Here is a 16,817-nt window from a genome sequence, read left to right on the forward strand (position 1 = left end):
TCAGCCCTCCTTTCTTCCCTCTCCTGCCCTCTCCCCTTCAGCCCTCCTTCTCTTCCCTCTCCTGCCCCTCCCCTTCAGCCCTCCTTCTCTTTCCTCTTCTCAAACCCCTCTCCTTCCCCTTCCTGCTTTTCCTTCCCCTCTTTCTGTTTTATTCAAGCTTAGTGATAGAAACAAGCTCAGAAAAGTAAAACAACTTTCCACCCTCATGCGTCTTTCAGATCTGCAAGCTTGATGCAGACTCAGGAGTACATCTAAGTTTAGTGTCAGCAGTGCTTGCTGTACTTTGATAGTCTATTCTTGCTTGCTGGTAGAATGCTATGTCAATGTGTATGTGTGTATCTCTGAATGTGTGTGTGTGAATGTGTGTGAGAGTGTGCATATAAGAGTGTGTATGGGCATGCATGCATGTGCAATGCTGTGTGTGTATATGTGTGTGTGCTCGACTGTGTGTGATCAACACAGCAAGGTTAGACTTGGACTATGAATCTACATAGCCTGTCTCCTGTTGGCCCCAGGTTCTGTTTAGAAGCATACTGGATTCCTGACTGCTGCCTTGTAACTGAATTATTTTCTTTTCCCTAGTGTACGAGTTGTTTGCATTCATCAGTCACATGGGAACATCTACAATGAGTGGCCATTATGTTTGCCATATCAAAAAGGAGGGACGGTAAGTCTTTTTAGTGGATAGGTGTTGTGTTGGGCTTCTTCTGGGCTTAGCCATTCTACTAATTGTACTTTTGCATGTAGTTTTAAAAAGAACCCATGCTAAATCCAGCTATTGCAATGGCCAGTGGTCATGCCCAGCCCATGCTGTTAGCTTGGTGCCAAGCTGCTCTGGTAAAAAACCCACTCCCAAGCGTGTTCTCTAGGTCTCTGCTTGCTAAGCTGACCAAACCAGTTTCTCCTTAAATGTCTGAATCTATACTTCCCAGGACATCTACCCTCCTGTGGCTGGCCTGCAGAATGCCAACTGCTGCTCACTCAGCTCCCCTTAGCCCCATGAAATGAAAACTCTAGAGACTTATAATATACCTGCCAGATTTATAATGGTAAATCTCCAACCCCAAAATGCCCATGCAAAGAATACACAACTCAATAATGTAATTACAAGGTGCATACTTAGATTGGACAGATACACCATTTCACTACTCAATTGCTCAGCTATGAAATCCCTAGCGACTTGCAGTTCCTCCAGGCCACGTGGTTCTGCTCCATCTTCTTCCTCCATCTGTCCTCTGTCTCTCCTTTTCTCTTCTCCTCCTTCCCTCCCTTTTCTAAAACTTTCAACTCTGCCTTTTCCTTCCATGGCCCAATCATAGGCTCTAGGCTTGTCTGACCAATTAAGATCTCACCTGACCTACCTGAGTGTATTGTCTACTCCTCCTCAGGGCACCTTCCGAGGGAGCAGAAGATACAAACAGTGATCCACAACATGTATTTTTTATGTTATTTCTGGTTCTCACATTGCTTTGCTTTGTTTTGCTTTGCTTTGTTTCGAGACAGGGACTCATTATGTAGACCTTGGCTGGCCTGGAATTCACTATGTAGAGCAGGCTGGTCTTGAACTCATATCCACTGCCTTTTCCTCTGTAGTGCTGGATAGGATTAAAGGTGAGTGCCACCATGCCAGCCTCTCATAGTGGGTTGAAGGGGTGTACTTCCCCACCTTTGTTTTTTAAACCAGAGTCTCTATGTAGCTCAGGCTAGCTTAGAACCTGTTTTGTAGTCTTAGCTGGCCTTTAACTTGAGGTCCTCCTGCCTTGGCCTCCTAAGTACTAGAGTTACAGGCATGCACATGTGCCTGACGTGTTGTATTCTCAACTGTTTAGCAAATACAAACAGTGGGGCTTAGGTTAGCTAGTTAACTAGTCAGCTAGTGGTGTACAGTTCAAGGACATCCTGTGCTACTTATGGAGTTTGAGGCTATCCTGGGGTCATAAACACTGTCTTGGGGGTGGGATTCTTTACTAAAATTCTGTTCCTTTTATGCCATGTTTTGGCCGTGGTTGCATTAAAGCACCTTAGTTGTTGGAGATTCTTCTTCCTGCCACCAGGCAATTGCTGACACAAATCGACACAGACTTCTGTCTTTGTTTTCAGATGGGTGATCTACAATGACCATAAAGTTTGTGCCTCAGAAAGGCCCCCTAAAGACCTGGGTTATATGTACTTTTACCGCAGGATACCAAGCTAAACCTCACAAGAATTGGCGAGAAGAAGCCATACACCTTTTTAATTTGCCAAAAAAGAAAAAGAAAAAAATAAAAAAAAAAAAAGAAAAGGAAAAAGGAAAACTAAAGGAAAAAAGTTGGGACAGCCAGATGCGGAGGACGACGTGGATATTTATTGCTTCTTTCAAGAGCATGGTCACAACGCCTTCTGGAGAAGAGCTGGGGAGAAACTCCTATTGGCTGCAATATTCTGTCATAGGGGATTTTGTGACTGTTCAGGGAGAGGGTGATGGAAGCAAAGACATTGGCCACCAGCCCATCAGATAGGCACTGTCTTTCTCTCTCTTCTGCTTTGGGGGTCACTAGTGAGAGGCCCTCTACAGTGAGGAAAATGCCCACTTTTAAAATTTTCCATACAGGAAATCAAAACCTGGACTGGCTTTTATTGGTGGCACTGTGTCTTCATTTCCCACAGTAAGTTTCTGACCTAGCTATGTGTACTAGGACATCTGCAGTGGAAGCTATTTTTAATTTAAGTCACATCAAACTTTATATTACACTGTATGAGTGTGTGTGTGTGTGTGTGTGTGTGTGTGTGTGTGTGTGTGTGTGTGTGTGAGACCTTTGCGGTCCACTGGAGATCTGATGGATTGGTGTTTAAAGGCTAAATAGTGGCTGTTAAGCATATTTGGAAAAGGCAGGCAAACACCTTTAAAAATTATATCTCAGGAACAGTTGTTTAAAAATGAGTTTCCCACTTCGATTTTAAAGAGTACAGAGAGCTGAGCTGTGGCCTCGAAGTGCTGTCTGGCATTCATGTGGGTCTATGTCATTTGACATCAATGCTAGGTGCCTAAGTCTTGTCACACTGTGCTTTGCCAAGGGCAGATGGGATCTCTTCCTCAGCAGTGCATTCCCTCAAAGCTTAGTTAAATAACTGGCTCATGCTTACTCCCTGGGATCATGTTAAATGCCCATGGTTTGTCTGATTTTCTGGTCTCTAAAATTTCTTACATTTTTACATCTCCACTTGTCTGGGGCCAGTTTTCCCAATGCTCTCACTGCCTATCTGCTGTGGTCCGTGGTGCAACCTGGAGCACTTTAAGGATGTGAGCTGCAGAGACGTTTCTGTCACAGCTGTAAAGCCAGTCTTCCCACCTGGTCATTTCAGTGTCCTAGCTGTGGCCTGAGAGCAAAGCAGAGCTGTGGATGTGCAGTGGAGAGGAACGAGAGCTCTCTGTAATTTTGTTACTACTTTTCATCAAATTCCAGCCTCTGGAGTTTCTGGTTCAGATTATTGATCAAATGGAAAAGGATTTATTGCTGTCTGCTTGATGTGTACTTGTTGGATTGCTCTCTTTAGAAATTGCAGAAAAATGAGGAAGTGGAACAGAACGGGCTGAATAGAGCAGAGGCATATCGGGTTGGGCTGGGATGAGTCTGAACAATCAGAGTTCAAACCCAGGGGTCTGTCTCAAGGAAGATCCCATGTAAGCCTGGGCTGTGGACCTGGGGCCAGAGGCCTGGGTGCATCTGGGTGCTGTCTCTCGTTGGCTATGGGCCAGTCCTTCCTTTCATCTGTGCCTCACTTTCCTCATCTGCATGGTGGTCAGGTGACAACCCCCCTCCTTCTAACAGGCTTTGATCAATTCTGAAGAACCTTCACAGAACAGAAGGTGGAATGTGGTAGGCTCCATTAGAGTGCACTCCTGCCTTCTTGACTTTGACAATGTTTTTTTTCCATTTGAGAATAAATGACATGACAGGAGGGAGCTCATGATGCTGTAATTCTCTCTGACAGTGTCCCACTGATGCACCTTTGAGGCTTGGCTCCGAGATCCTAAGTCTCTGTTGTGTGTGTCCCTGACCAGTGCCCCTACCCCCGAAGTGGAAATTCCCACACTAAGCAGCCTTACAAAACGCAGTCTGTATAGGGCCACGTATTATAGGATAATGACTGAACTTAGGCCTTCAGTGGCTGGTTTGTAGTGTTACAAAGTGAAGGCCTTTCATGTGGGTAGGGGCATCTCAGGAGGTTTGAATTCAAATGTGGTCAAAGATAGCATGTATATTTTGAACAAAATAAAAGATTTTATAAAACTTTGCAAACTCGATGTTGTAAAATCCACATTAAAGATTTTAGGCTATAAACCATTTTATTTCATTAGGTAGAAGAAGCAAAGTAACCCTTCCAATGCCAAGACATACTTGGAAAAAGTATATAATGGCTGCCTCTTCCCTGCCTCACAAACACAAGGGCTCTTCCCGGCAAGATTTTGTATGTGTGCTGTTCATTCAGATCAGGAGCTGGATGCACTGATGTAGGCAGTGCCTTGCTTTCTCATTACAAATGTGCTTGCATGTGTCTCCTGGTATATGCAAACTAAGCTGCTCTGGAGTACCAGTGAGATATACCACTTATCTTACACATGTGTGTAGACTGGATACATGTGGCCGCAACTGGAACAGTGTGGGCTGTGTCTGCTGACCCCCCTGCTAGGAGTCTTCTGTGAGATGTGGCGTGACTGTGTGACTCTCTCCATGTGTAAGCCTCTGTGTAGAGGACAATGCTTTCTTCCTGTAAATATCTTTTGATATTCATTTGTGTAGACTCCCAATATGTCTTTGGGAAATGGATCTGTTTCGTCCCTTGGTCGAAATACCCAAATAACTAGTCAGAAATCCAGTTTGGTACAGATTTTCTTTTTCTTCTAAATGAGAAGAATCTGGGAAGAATCATATTTTAATGACATTTTATATCAATGTTGCTTCAGTATTTTCATTTGACTAGCCTGTTTTACCAAACCTACAGAGAATGTGCCTGCCACTCCCCCTGCATCTCTTTGGGCTCCCGTTACCTCAGCTACAGACTTAAACGTGTGCTTATGTCCTGACAGCATCTCAGTTTGACATGCCCAAGTCTTTCTACTGCTGGGCCCTTGTCTCTGGACCGGGAGGTTAGACCAGATAGTCTGTGAATTCTCCTTCTGTCTGGCCACCACATTTTGTGTTTCTTTTCTTGTGGTTCCAACCAGAATCAGACATGAACTGTGGCAGTCGCTTAGAAGTTTCCGAGTATGAGTCTGCAGTTATTCTAGCTTGTAGATTCCCAACATCATTGGTCCACATCCCAGTTCTCTTCCTAATCTATTTTCTTTTGTAATCTTATTTCCCCCACTCCCGAACTCAAAACTTTTCAGTCTATGAGTCTCCTGCCACCCCCTCCAAACAAAAGCAGCAATCCATTTATGACACCCTCTTGGAAACGTCTCAGAACACCTCTCAGCTCACTCAAACACACACAGTATTTTAAAATCCCGATTCCACTGTTACTAGCCCCGATCCCCAGATACGTGATGCCAAAGCTGTCTGTCCTAGAAATGGTGTTTAGATGCCATGGCTACTGGATCTTATCACAGGTCTTTAGAGTCTGTGGGATTGCTAGGAGAGGTGGGAAGAACAGAGATGGCATTAGAAATAATGTGCTTCTACCTGTTAGGTCAATATCCCAGGGGACAGAACAAGGTTTGTGCTGGTGCTAGGTGCTAGAAGCTGGTGGCTAGGACCACCTACCCCATGCCACCAGGATTCCCTACTGTTCTGATTTGCTTTTCATTGGTGTAACAAAGACCATGGCTAAAAACAACCTGGGGAGGGAAGGGAAGTTTCTTATAATTTAACACTCCACTAGGATGGGAAGTCAGGGCAGGAACTCAAGGCAAGAATCTGAAGGCAAGAACTGAGGCAGAGGAGTGCTTCTTACTGGCTTGTTCCCCACTGCTCTCTCAGCCTGCTTTCCAGGATTACCCACACTGGGCTGGGCCCTCCCCTACCAATCATTAATCAAGGAAATTCCCCATAGGCTTACCCACAGGCTAATCTTAATGGAAGCCTTTCCTCAGTTGAGGTTCCCTCTTTCAGAAGATCTTAGCTTGAGTCAAACAAAGCAAGCAAACAAACCTAATTAGCACACCTGCTCTATAATTAATCAACACCCTTATAGCTGGTGGGAGGTTCTACAGCCCTCCTGTGTGTGGGGGGGGATTTTGTCAGTCCATACTCAGATTGTTCCATATCCATAAAATGCGCACTAGAATTTGAGAGCTTCAACAAGCAGCATGACTACTGCAAATGATGGTGGGATGATTGATTACATGTGATGGTCATTTAATATGAAAATTTCCACTGTCACCTGTTCTTGGCAGGGGTACTGAACAATTTAGAGGTATGGCTAAGGCCCTCCCATGACTGTTCTGCACTGAGAAGTCGGCAGTGATATCCCATGGTAAGACAGGAACCTGCAGAGGCTCCAAAATCAGAGCAGCACAGATGGAGCACATGAAGCACAGGGAACTTGAAGCCCGGAAACTTCAAGAAGAGTCTTGTAGTTAGTTTCTGGGACTCTTCTGCTTTTAAAAAAAAAAAAAAATCCATTCCCCCAATTTAGATGCAAAAGCAGTGCGCCCCCCAGTGGCCTTCCTCAGCCTGGCTCTGGAGCTGCCCTGTGGATTAGCACCTGTTTTCCCAGCATCCTCAGGATGCTGTGGATGTTAGCTGGGGCAAGGGTTTGGGCATACTGTTTTCATTTCAGGCAACATTCTCTTGGGGTTCCCCTCCTCGTGTCCTGAATTCTGTTCCCTACTGGGTATGTGGAAAGGCTGTGTGAATCTCAGCTCCTCCGCTTGCACAGAGGCTGAGCCTGACCTGTGCCCACCTGCCCAGTAGTGTTACTGCTGGTTGCTGGAAGACTTGGTATTTATTTAATTTGCACTAGTCACATTTGGTGTGGAAACTACTTCAAGTGTTTGGGAGACTACTTGCTTGTAATGAAAAGAGATGGATAATTTATTGCTTTGATAGTTTTAAATTAAAAGCTATTCTCACAAACTCAGGTCCCTTTATGGCTCTTGTCTGTTTTTTCATTTGAAAAATGCCACAGGAGAACTGGGAACTCAAGACCATGCCTGATTCTGTCTTTGGCCATGGCTTGTTGATATGACCTGGCTCTTTGTCCCCAGCAGATGTCAGTACCTTGAAGGAGGGTTGGAATGGTGGGGGTCCAGGAACCTGACATCTGGATTTTCCCTGTTGGATATCCAGCCACACAGAGAGCTCTGTGGTCCTGGCCCTCCAGTGGTAATAGCAGAATGAACATATTACATCAGTGATTTGGCATATCTGACACTATGTTTCTATTGTGTAAAAGTTCCCTATTACCAGATTGCCACAGACTTGGTTTAAACAACGCATCCACTCACCTGTTCTATTTAGGCTAAAACCACAGGACAGGAAGAATTTATTTATTATGGTTTCCAGAACAGTATTAAGTCTGTTTGTCTTCCTTCCCTCCTTCCTTCCTTCCTTCCCTTCTTCCTTCCTTTCTTCTTTCCTTCCTTCCTTCCTTTCTTTTTTCTTTTCCTTTTTTTATTTTTATTTTAAAGCTGTCAGCATCCTGACAGCTTTGATATCAGGAATGTTCTCGTCTCCTTTTAATGGATTGCTTCCCTCTCTCTTATAAGTCTCCTGATATTGCATTGACTCACTCTGGTAATCCAGACCACTCTCATCTCAAAAGTCCTTAAACCTCAGTATACTCCTGTGGCCTTGACCTCTGGGAGCTAGAAACAGGAGAATCAGGAGGAGATCAGCATCCTCAGCAATGTAAGTGGTTAGAGTTCAGCCTGGGTTACAAGAGAACCTGTGCAAATAAGCAAAGATCTTTCATTTGGTCACATTTACAAAGATCTTTTGGTTGTACCAGACACCACATTCATAATGCACAGGGATAGAGTGTAGGCGTTAGTAATGTCTTTGGGATAGGCACATTATTTTGCTTAGCACACAGGGCATGCTACTTATTGTTTGAAAATACATCTCTCTGCTGTTCAAAGGTTTTTAAAAAAATGAGCCTATGTATTTTGAAAATCCCAATCATTGCCTGACTACAGTGTCAGCCGTAGTTTTGATGAAAGGGACCAGTTATGGGAGGGGAGTGGTTGGCATACTGAGATATTATTTTGGGTTCAGAGAAAAATGCCTGCAAGCTAGCCGCTACTGCTTTATCGTACATGTCTAACAGGAGAGCCTGCCACACCCATCATTCAGCTACAAGCTCATGAGCCTTCAGCTCAGCTTCCCAAAGGTGTTCAAGGACAGACTTCACTCATAGTAGGAAAATACAATAGGAAAAGGTGAAATTTGCTTCTTCGGATGAGTGGTAGGGAGGTAGAATGTCAGGAATGGGGCACCCGGGATCAACATCAGATCCCTTTCCCTTCTTGAATTTCATGTGGCTTGATCTTGTCCTCTGTTCAATGGGTACAATGATTCATTATATAAGGTATGAAGAGCATGTGAGAATTTGGTGGACACAGGACATTTTTATATCACCACATTGGCACAAATGGTTCTTGAAGGCTATGGAAGGTTTTGAGCCCTTGTTTTGGTCCAGAGTGTTTTTAAACTACATGGTTTACCACCATTAATGACTTCTTTCCAAACAAACTTTCCTGGAGACTTTCATTCGGCCAGCTGACTTGTGAATCTCTGAATCCTGGCTCATCACACAATAAACAAGTATCTACTGTGTCCTATGTGTTGTTTTGCTTACACCATGTCTGTAAACAAAGTAGACATGCACCTTGCCCTTGTTGAGTTAGTTTCCTAGCAACACCAGGTACTAAATGTACAAAATCAGTAATGTTCTGTGAGGTGTGAACAGATGGTGCCATAGGAGCACGGAACAGGACACGGAGGCTGGTTCTGATAAGTAAGTTACCCAGGGATGGCACAGCATTGCTGAGACGAGATCGAAGCCAGGACCTGCAAGCAGGAGACTCATCAGGTGGGTGTTTGGGGGAACTGGTGTGGAAGCCCCCAGTGGTGGCCTGTCTGCGCTGTCATAAAATCACTGGATTCTCCTCAGGACTGGGTAGATGGCAGTGAGCCTGATAGAGCCAGCGGGACCAGCTGTCCTGCAGGTGGGCTGTGAGACTCCAGAGCCTAGAGCATTAAGGATCTTCATGGAGCATCCATCGACCCTTCTGATGGAAGTTTAAGACTGTCTTTTGTTTAGGCTGGATGATAGAAAAGCAAGGACAGAGGAGAGATATGTGGAAAGGCATTGCAAATTTTAAACCAGGAAACCAGGATTTTTTGCTCCCAGGAGAGGAGAAGTGGGTGGGGTGTACATAAGCACTGGTTCAAGAGAAGATTTGTTTTTAAATGTGAGGAAGCAGGTGGACAAATAGCAAACCAGCTTTGGAGGCTGATGCAGAAGACATGGGAGAGGTGCAGGTTCATGTGTGTGAGCAGGTGAATGGGATGGGGTCTTATGCCAGCATGGGGGTTGGTGTAAACAGAGCCATAGAAATGGGGACATGGGAGGAAGGTGAGGACACTGACAGGTGGCTCCCTCTCTCCCCAGATTTATCTTTCTCTGAGATAGAAACAAAGCCCACGCCCTGTATCATGAAGTGAGACACAGTGCCTGGGGACACCTGGGAGATTGGAAATAAGAGGAGATATGAAATGTTTGTGTCATTTAACTAACTTAAAATTACTGTATGTTTTCTATTTGAATGAAATTAGTTTAATTGGCATCAGTTCTTAATATTTTATGAGGGCAGAGTCATCAGTTCAGACCTTTGCCATCATAAGTCTTGAAGACATTATTTTCTTTTTTTATTAGATATTTTCTTTATTTATATTTCAAATGTTCTCCCCATTCTTGGTTTCCCCTCTGGAAAAAAAAAACCTATTCCCTCCCCCTCCCCCTGCTACCAACCCACCCGCTCCCACTTCCTGGCCCTGGTATTCCCCTACACTGGGGCATAGAGCCTACATAGGGCCAAGGGCCTCTCCTCCCATTGATAGCCGACTAGGCCATCCTCTGCTACATATGCTACTGGAGCCATGAGTCCCACCATGTGTACTCTTTGGTTGGTGGTTTAGTCCCTGGGATCTCTGAGGGTACTAGTTAGTTCATCTTGCTGTTCCTCCTAAGGGGCTTCAAACTACTTCAGATCCTTGGGTCCTTTCTCTAGTTCCTCCATTGAGGACCCTGTGCTCAGTCCAATGGATGGCTGTGAGCCTCTACTTCTGTATTAGTCGGGCACTGTCAGAGCCCCTCAGGAGACAGCTATATCAGGCTCTTGTCAGCCAGCACTCTCTGGCATCCACAATAGTGTCTGAGTTTGGTGATTGACTATGGGAAGGATTCTCAGGTGAGGCAGTCTCTGGATTGTCCTCTCTGCTCCATACTTTGTCTCTGCAACTTTGTTCCCCCTTCTAAGAAGGATCGAAGTATCCACACTTTGGTCTTCCTTCTTCTTGAGTTTCTTGTGGTTTGTGGATTGCATCTTGGGTATTCCAAGCTTCTGGGCTAATATCCACTTATCAATGAATGCATGCCAGGTGTGTTCTTTTGTGATGGGTTACCTCACTCAGGATGATATTCTCCAGATCCAACCATTTTCCTAAGAATTTCATAAATTTATTGTTTTTAATAGCTGAGTAGTACTCCATTGTGTAGATGTACCACATTTTCTGTATCCATTCCTCTGTTGAGGGACGTCTGGGTTTTTTTCTAGCTTCTGGCTATTATAAATAAGACTGCTATGAACATAGTGGAGCATGTGTCCTTATTACATGTTGGAACATCTTCTGGGTATATGCCCAGGAGTGGTATAGATGGTTCCTCAGGTAGTACTATGTCCAGTTTCCAGAGGAACCACCAAACTGATTTCCAGAGTGGTTGTACCAGCTTGCAATCCCACCAGCAAAGGAGGAGTGTTCCTCTTTCTCCACATCCTTGCCAGCATCTGCTGTCACCTGAGTTTTTCATCCTAGCCATTCTGAGTGGTGTGAGGTGGAATCTCAGGGTTGTTTTGATTTGCATTTCCCTGATGACTAAGGATGTTGTGAGACATTATTTTTATGGGGTCAGACTTAAGTATATGTTAGGCCAAGAAGACTTTTTCTCTTTGTGAGAGCTTGTTTGGAGGTTCAGGCAGGGGAACACAAGTACTTGTATACCCTTGATAAAAAAGCGATCTTTTTCTATTTGGAGGAGGTTACGTGTGCAGTGAGGGAGGGGTACACATGGTGCAGTGAGGGGGACAGGGACATGGCCAGTCAGCCACCGTCCTCCTGCCCCGGCCCCCTGAGTGTTGGGAAGACAGGCAGGCATCACATTATCTGCATGATTTTGATTTCAGTTTTCAATCCAAAGCAGCCTATTTAAGTTATGGCCTTGGCTGTCTCTCGGAAGCCTCTTTCTTCCCAGGTCAGCTTTGGCAGGTCTGAAGGTTAGCTTTGATTTTCAGTCAGCTTTGAATCCAGAAGACCACTCACGGAATCACAGTTGGCTCCTCTTTCATTTACAATAATCAACTATGAAGTGGTAAAATTAAGGGAAAGCGGGGGATATGGTGTAAAGGGAAAAGTAGAAGCATCTACTGCCCCAAGCAGGTTCCTTGGAGGGAACAGATCTCTGTCCATCTAAGCTCAGGTAAGGGAATTCAAATTTGCAGCCTGCTCTGGGTTTAGTTTCAGCTTAGTTCTAAAGGGAGAACACTAGAATTAGCCATCATTTCCCCAAATGAAGATGGATGATCTGATAACTAGGGGCCACGGCAGTACAGTCATGAAGTTCTTGCTTAGCAAGTGCCAAGCTCTGGGTTGAATCCTCAGCATAAAAACCAAAACCATAAAACCAAAACCCAAAGCACTCTAAAAAAAAAAAACAAAACAAAACAAATACCCTTAAAACAAACCAATCCAAACCAGTTAGGAAGCAGCATTTTTTGTGGAATATAAAGTTAGTAATAGTAGTAATAATAAACATGTAAAATAAAAATAAAATAATAATAATATAAACGTATAAGTGGTTTGCATAGTTTAGGGAGACATGTGAAAAATAAAGAGGGGTTGTTGTGATGACTCAGTCACAAAAATACTTTCCACACAAGCATAAGGACCTAAGTTCAGATCCCCAGCATCTGCATAAAAAGCTGGTGTGGTGTTTATCTGTAATCCTTGTGCAAGGGAGGCAGTGATGAGAGGAACCCTGGAGCTCTTTGGCCAAAGTCTTCCTGAAGTGGTGAGCTCCAGGCTCAGTTAGAGACGTGAGAGCTGCAGAGATGGCTCAGGGGAAGAAATGCTTGCTGCTCTTGTACAGGACTGGCAAATTCAGTTCCTAGCACCTGTGCCAGGAAACCTCATAATGATTTGCCATTCTGCTCCTGGAGATCTGATGCCCTCTGCTGAGCAATGCAAGTGGGCTCACTTACACACATCTCACACACATACCTCACACATACACACACACCTCACACATATACACACACACCTCACGCATACACCTCACACATACATACACACACCTCACACATACACACATACCTCACACATACACACCTCACATATACATACACACATCTCACACACACACCTCACACACACACACACCTCACACATACATAGACACATCTCACACACACACCTCACACACACACACCTCACACATACACACACCTCACACACATTCACACACCTCACACATTCACACATCTCACACAAACATCTCTCACACACATATATACACAGATATCTCACACACATCACACACATATACGCATATGTCACACATTCATACCACACACACATTTACACACATGGCACACATCTTACACCTCTCCTCTCTCTCTCTCGCTCTCTCTCTCTCTCTGTCACACACACATACACACACATACACACACAGATCACATACATAAACAAACATTTTAAAATCATTGAGAGGAAAACATCCAAGGTTCATCTATGCATGTGCAGCCTCCCCGCCATACATACACACAGGAACAAGTACATAGATAAATAAAATCATAAAGAATGCTTTAAACCTTTGTTTGGCTTTACATACACATGGAGAGGAGGAGTTGTTTTTGGAATAATATTTTGGAATAATAATAATGTTGATAGTTAAGAACATCTGATGTTTAAAAAGTGGAGGGAGGAGACTTTTAAAAAGCACCAAGTTGGCCTGTGGTGGGAGTGACGCTTCAGTCCCCTGCTGGTTGACATAGTGTACTGTTATCACTTAACAGTAAAGTGTGTGCATGTGCAACTTGACTTTTTGGAGGGAAGAATGGAAGACACCAAGGCCAAGTGGCACCTGAGATCAAGAGAGGGCAGTGAGGTGGGGGCATGCGTGCCAGTTCAGGCCCCATGTGGCTACCATCAATGTCAACCTAATCAGGCTGGGAGGAAGGGAACAGACTTCCTGAATCCCCAACTTGACCTGGCATCTCCTGAACCTCCTTGCTTCCAGGCCTTGCCCCCTCGGTCTCCTTCATGAGCACATAACAAGCTGATTCCCAACTTGGTGCTGTGCACTAGCTGTTAATTCTTCCAGGAATGTGTCTCCTCACTCCATTTGGCTGGTTCTGGGTTAGAATCTGAGCCCACAGTTCCCCTACTTTCTGACCACCTGGAAATAAGGACCCGAGCCTCTCGTAATTCCTCACTACCACTTTCTCCCACTGGGCACATGTGACTGTTTATTACAGTCTAGGTGTGTACAGACAGAGCCTGTGTACAGACAGAATTACTTAGTGTCTGACTAAGCCCCTTCCAAGAAAGACCTTGAAGTGACACATTTTAATGCTTTTATTCTAAAAAGATCACAAATTTCAATTTCAGGTTAATATTTTAGTCTTAAAAAATTTACAAAGGAAAATGCTTGTCAAGGTTTGTTCTTTATCTACAAATGCATTCTTGCTTTCCAGATAATTCATGCAAAATTATACGTAGTGATACTCAACAGAAAGACTTCTTAAAGCAGTAGTAATTGGTTTCTGTTTGACTTTAAGTGGTCTGACCCCAAATCCCATCTTGAGAGAGTTCCAAAAAGACCATGAAGCCACAGACAAAGTTTATTTGGAAACATAGTTGAAAACTACACACATGTAAATACAGGTTAATAATGTAAAAACGGAAGGCGTGCCTTCAATAAACTATAAACATACTACCTTAAGCTCTGTACTTAGCAAATTATAAGTCATCTGTGAATTAACATGTCAGTAAGATACATGGTCATTTTTATAAGTTTTATTTCAAAAGGCAATGCAGAGAAAGACTATACTGAAGGCTTACTACAGGGCAGAGTAGGCTGTGTGTTATGCACTATGCCACAGAAATATTATCTCATAGAATGCCAATAATATTCAAATCCCCCATTGCCATTAACTGAGTATAGATCACTTAATTTGGAGTTGATATTAACTTAGAAATTCAGTGTAAACATTTAAAGTTAAGTTTTTTTTCTGTTACCTATTTCAGCTTGAAAAGAAATCCCAAGATTTTAAACATTGAGCACAATAAGGTAGTTATTGCACTTTTCTTAAAACACAATTCTTAGGTTAGATTAGATATGCAGTATTCACAGATATACAAAATAGATAGAAATATTTCTAAGTAGTAAATGCTTCTTGTAGGCTGTAAAAAGTTTACTGAATTAATCAGTTATTTTTCTCAACGGATGTAAACAAATTTGGATAATGAAAATTGAGGAGGGTTTGGGTCAGATGAGATATGCGGGAAAAGAAGGGATTTGATAAATGAAGCTTGTGTCCTTTCACAGACAGTAACATGGACACACTGCTCACAATCTGGATGGCAGATATTCTGGTCATCTACTGTGTGCATGCCGTTTCCCTCTCCCATCCTTTCAAAGAGAAACCAAAGCCAATCCCACTGTACAGTGTCGCCATGAGTACTTTCCTTGCTCCTTTTCACTGTATCCCTTTCAGTGACTTTTTTAGACTGCCCTACATCTCGCTGAGGGAGAATCAGCTCTATTTCCTCTTGTTAAAGAGGTCCTGAGACCGGGACACTGTTCTCTAGAACATCTTATTTGGATTTCTGCAGCAATCACAGCATCCTCGTACAGTATGAAAGACTATTAAGCCTCATGCTTTGATTTACTATTGCTTTCCTCTAATTGTTTATTATCCTCACACATAGTCTTTGTGTGCATAGGAAAGGTAGTTTGGACTCTGGGGTTATCTGTGGAGGACATGGGGCATTATAAAAGGGTTAACAAAAGCTGTTCTGCACATGTTACCTAAAGGGCTTGCTTCCTTCCTTTCTTCCTTTCTTCTTTTCTTCCTTTCTCCCTTCCTTCCTTTGCTTCTTTCTTCTTTCTTTCCTTCTTCCTCCCTCCCTCCTTCCCTCTCTTCCTTTGATTCTTCCTTCCTTCCTTCCTTCCTTCCTTTCTCTTTCTTTCTTTTTTTCTTTCTTCCTTCCTTTCTTTCTTTCTTTCTTTCTTTCTTTCTTTCTTTCTTTCTTTCTTTCTTTCTTTCTTTCTTGACACAGGGTCTTAAACAGCACAGGCTGGCTTTGAACTCTGTATAGCCAAGGATGACCTTGACTTCCTGATCTTCCTTCCTCTACCTCCCACTTGCTGGGATTACAGATGGGTGTCACTGTGCCCAGTTGAATGCTGTGTGGGATCAAACCCAGAGCTTTGTGCCTGGCAGGCCAGCACTGTACCCCTTGGAACTCCGTCCCCAGTACCAGCCTCACTGAGCTGGAATTACTCCTTTCCTGGCCTTTTCATAAAACTGGGGATATAGAATAAGTCAGAGAAGTGACATTTCCACTGGCTATAAAATCATCTTCTACCCCTGAATTTGAGTATTTGTGGTCAGGTTGGTCAAATCTAGTTTCTAAAGGGAGAGAGACTTTGACTTTGCAAATAGAACAACATTCTACATTCTACTCTGTGACATACCACTCTGATGGAAAACTAAGGGTCCACATCCACTTTGCTTAGGGCAATCTTCATGTGTGTGACATCACTTTAACCTTCCCACATAATTTAGAATCCTAAATACTTTCTATTTCTCCCTAAACTTTCTGAAAAGAAAACTTGAAATCCATTATTAAGAATTAAAAGTTCAAAGCTTCTTGCACATGGACAGTTGGGTGGCCTTGCCACACCTTTAGCTCTGTTGACCCTCAGATGGGTTTTAAAGGACCCATGTCTGTGCCTGGGTCCCTCAGAGGATGGGCTAGGGACTGGCAGTCACAGGGTATGAGCCAACCTGAGAGCAATGGTCAATGCCAATGTGATACCAGGCCAACAATCTACAAGACAAGATGGAAGAAGCAAACAGAAAAAAACTGGAACAAGGTTAGGAAGTGCTTGCTTGTTGAGAAGAGTGGAAACACAAGCTAGCCTATGACAGCAGTCATGCTTGGGGTGGGTGGGCCAGTTTACATTCAGTGACGTTATCTTGCATGCTTTGGTTAATAGTCATAGGCAGGTTTTAAGTACTGATACATGCAATAGTTTTTTGTACCTGAGGTTATATGTTTTTTTTTCTTAAAAATTTCCTTTTTACAAACTTTATGCCAGAGTTGATCTATGAACACTCTTTAAAAATATATGGATCTACTTCTTAGTTCAAAACAGCTTAATTCAGCCAGTCCTATAAACAGTGTGAGGAATAGGGTAGGGAACTCTGCACAGGGAACCAGTGTAAAGCTATGTTACAAGGTTGAAGTCATGGATGTTGCCCCTGCATTCGTTTCCAGCATCAGAGGTCTCAGAAAGGTGGCACACAAATTAAATCTTCCCAACAC

At 43.5% G+C, this 16,817-nt stretch overlaps 1 protein-coding gene across 4 annotated transcripts in view; it reads left to right on the forward strand.

Moving 5' to 3' along the window:
* Positions 1-7,060, forward strand: part of Usp13 (ubiquitin specific peptidase 13) — a 121,081-nt gene extending 114,021 nt beyond the window's left edge. For all 4 annotated transcript variants that reach the window (XM_031376583.1, XM_031376582.1, XM_031376585.1 and 1 more), the window contains 2 exons: positions 583-667; positions 2,101-7,060. In XM_031376583.1, coding sequence (XP_031232443.1) covers positions 583-667; positions 2,101-2,194 — 179 coding nt within the window. In that variant the 3' untranslated portion in view covers positions 2,195-7,060. The remainder of the gene's footprint in view (positions 1-582; positions 668-2,100) is intronic.
* Positions 7,061-16,817: the final 9,757 nt, after the last annotated feature.

This window comes from Mastomys coucha, unplaced genomic scaffold (assembly GCF_008632895.1).
Source record: "Mastomys coucha isolate ucsf_1 unplaced genomic scaffold, UCSF_Mcou_1 pScaffold17, whole genome shotgun sequence".
In the NCBI taxonomy this organism is placed as follows: Eukaryota; Metazoa; Chordata; class Mammalia; order Rodentia; family Muridae; genus Mastomys; species Mastomys coucha.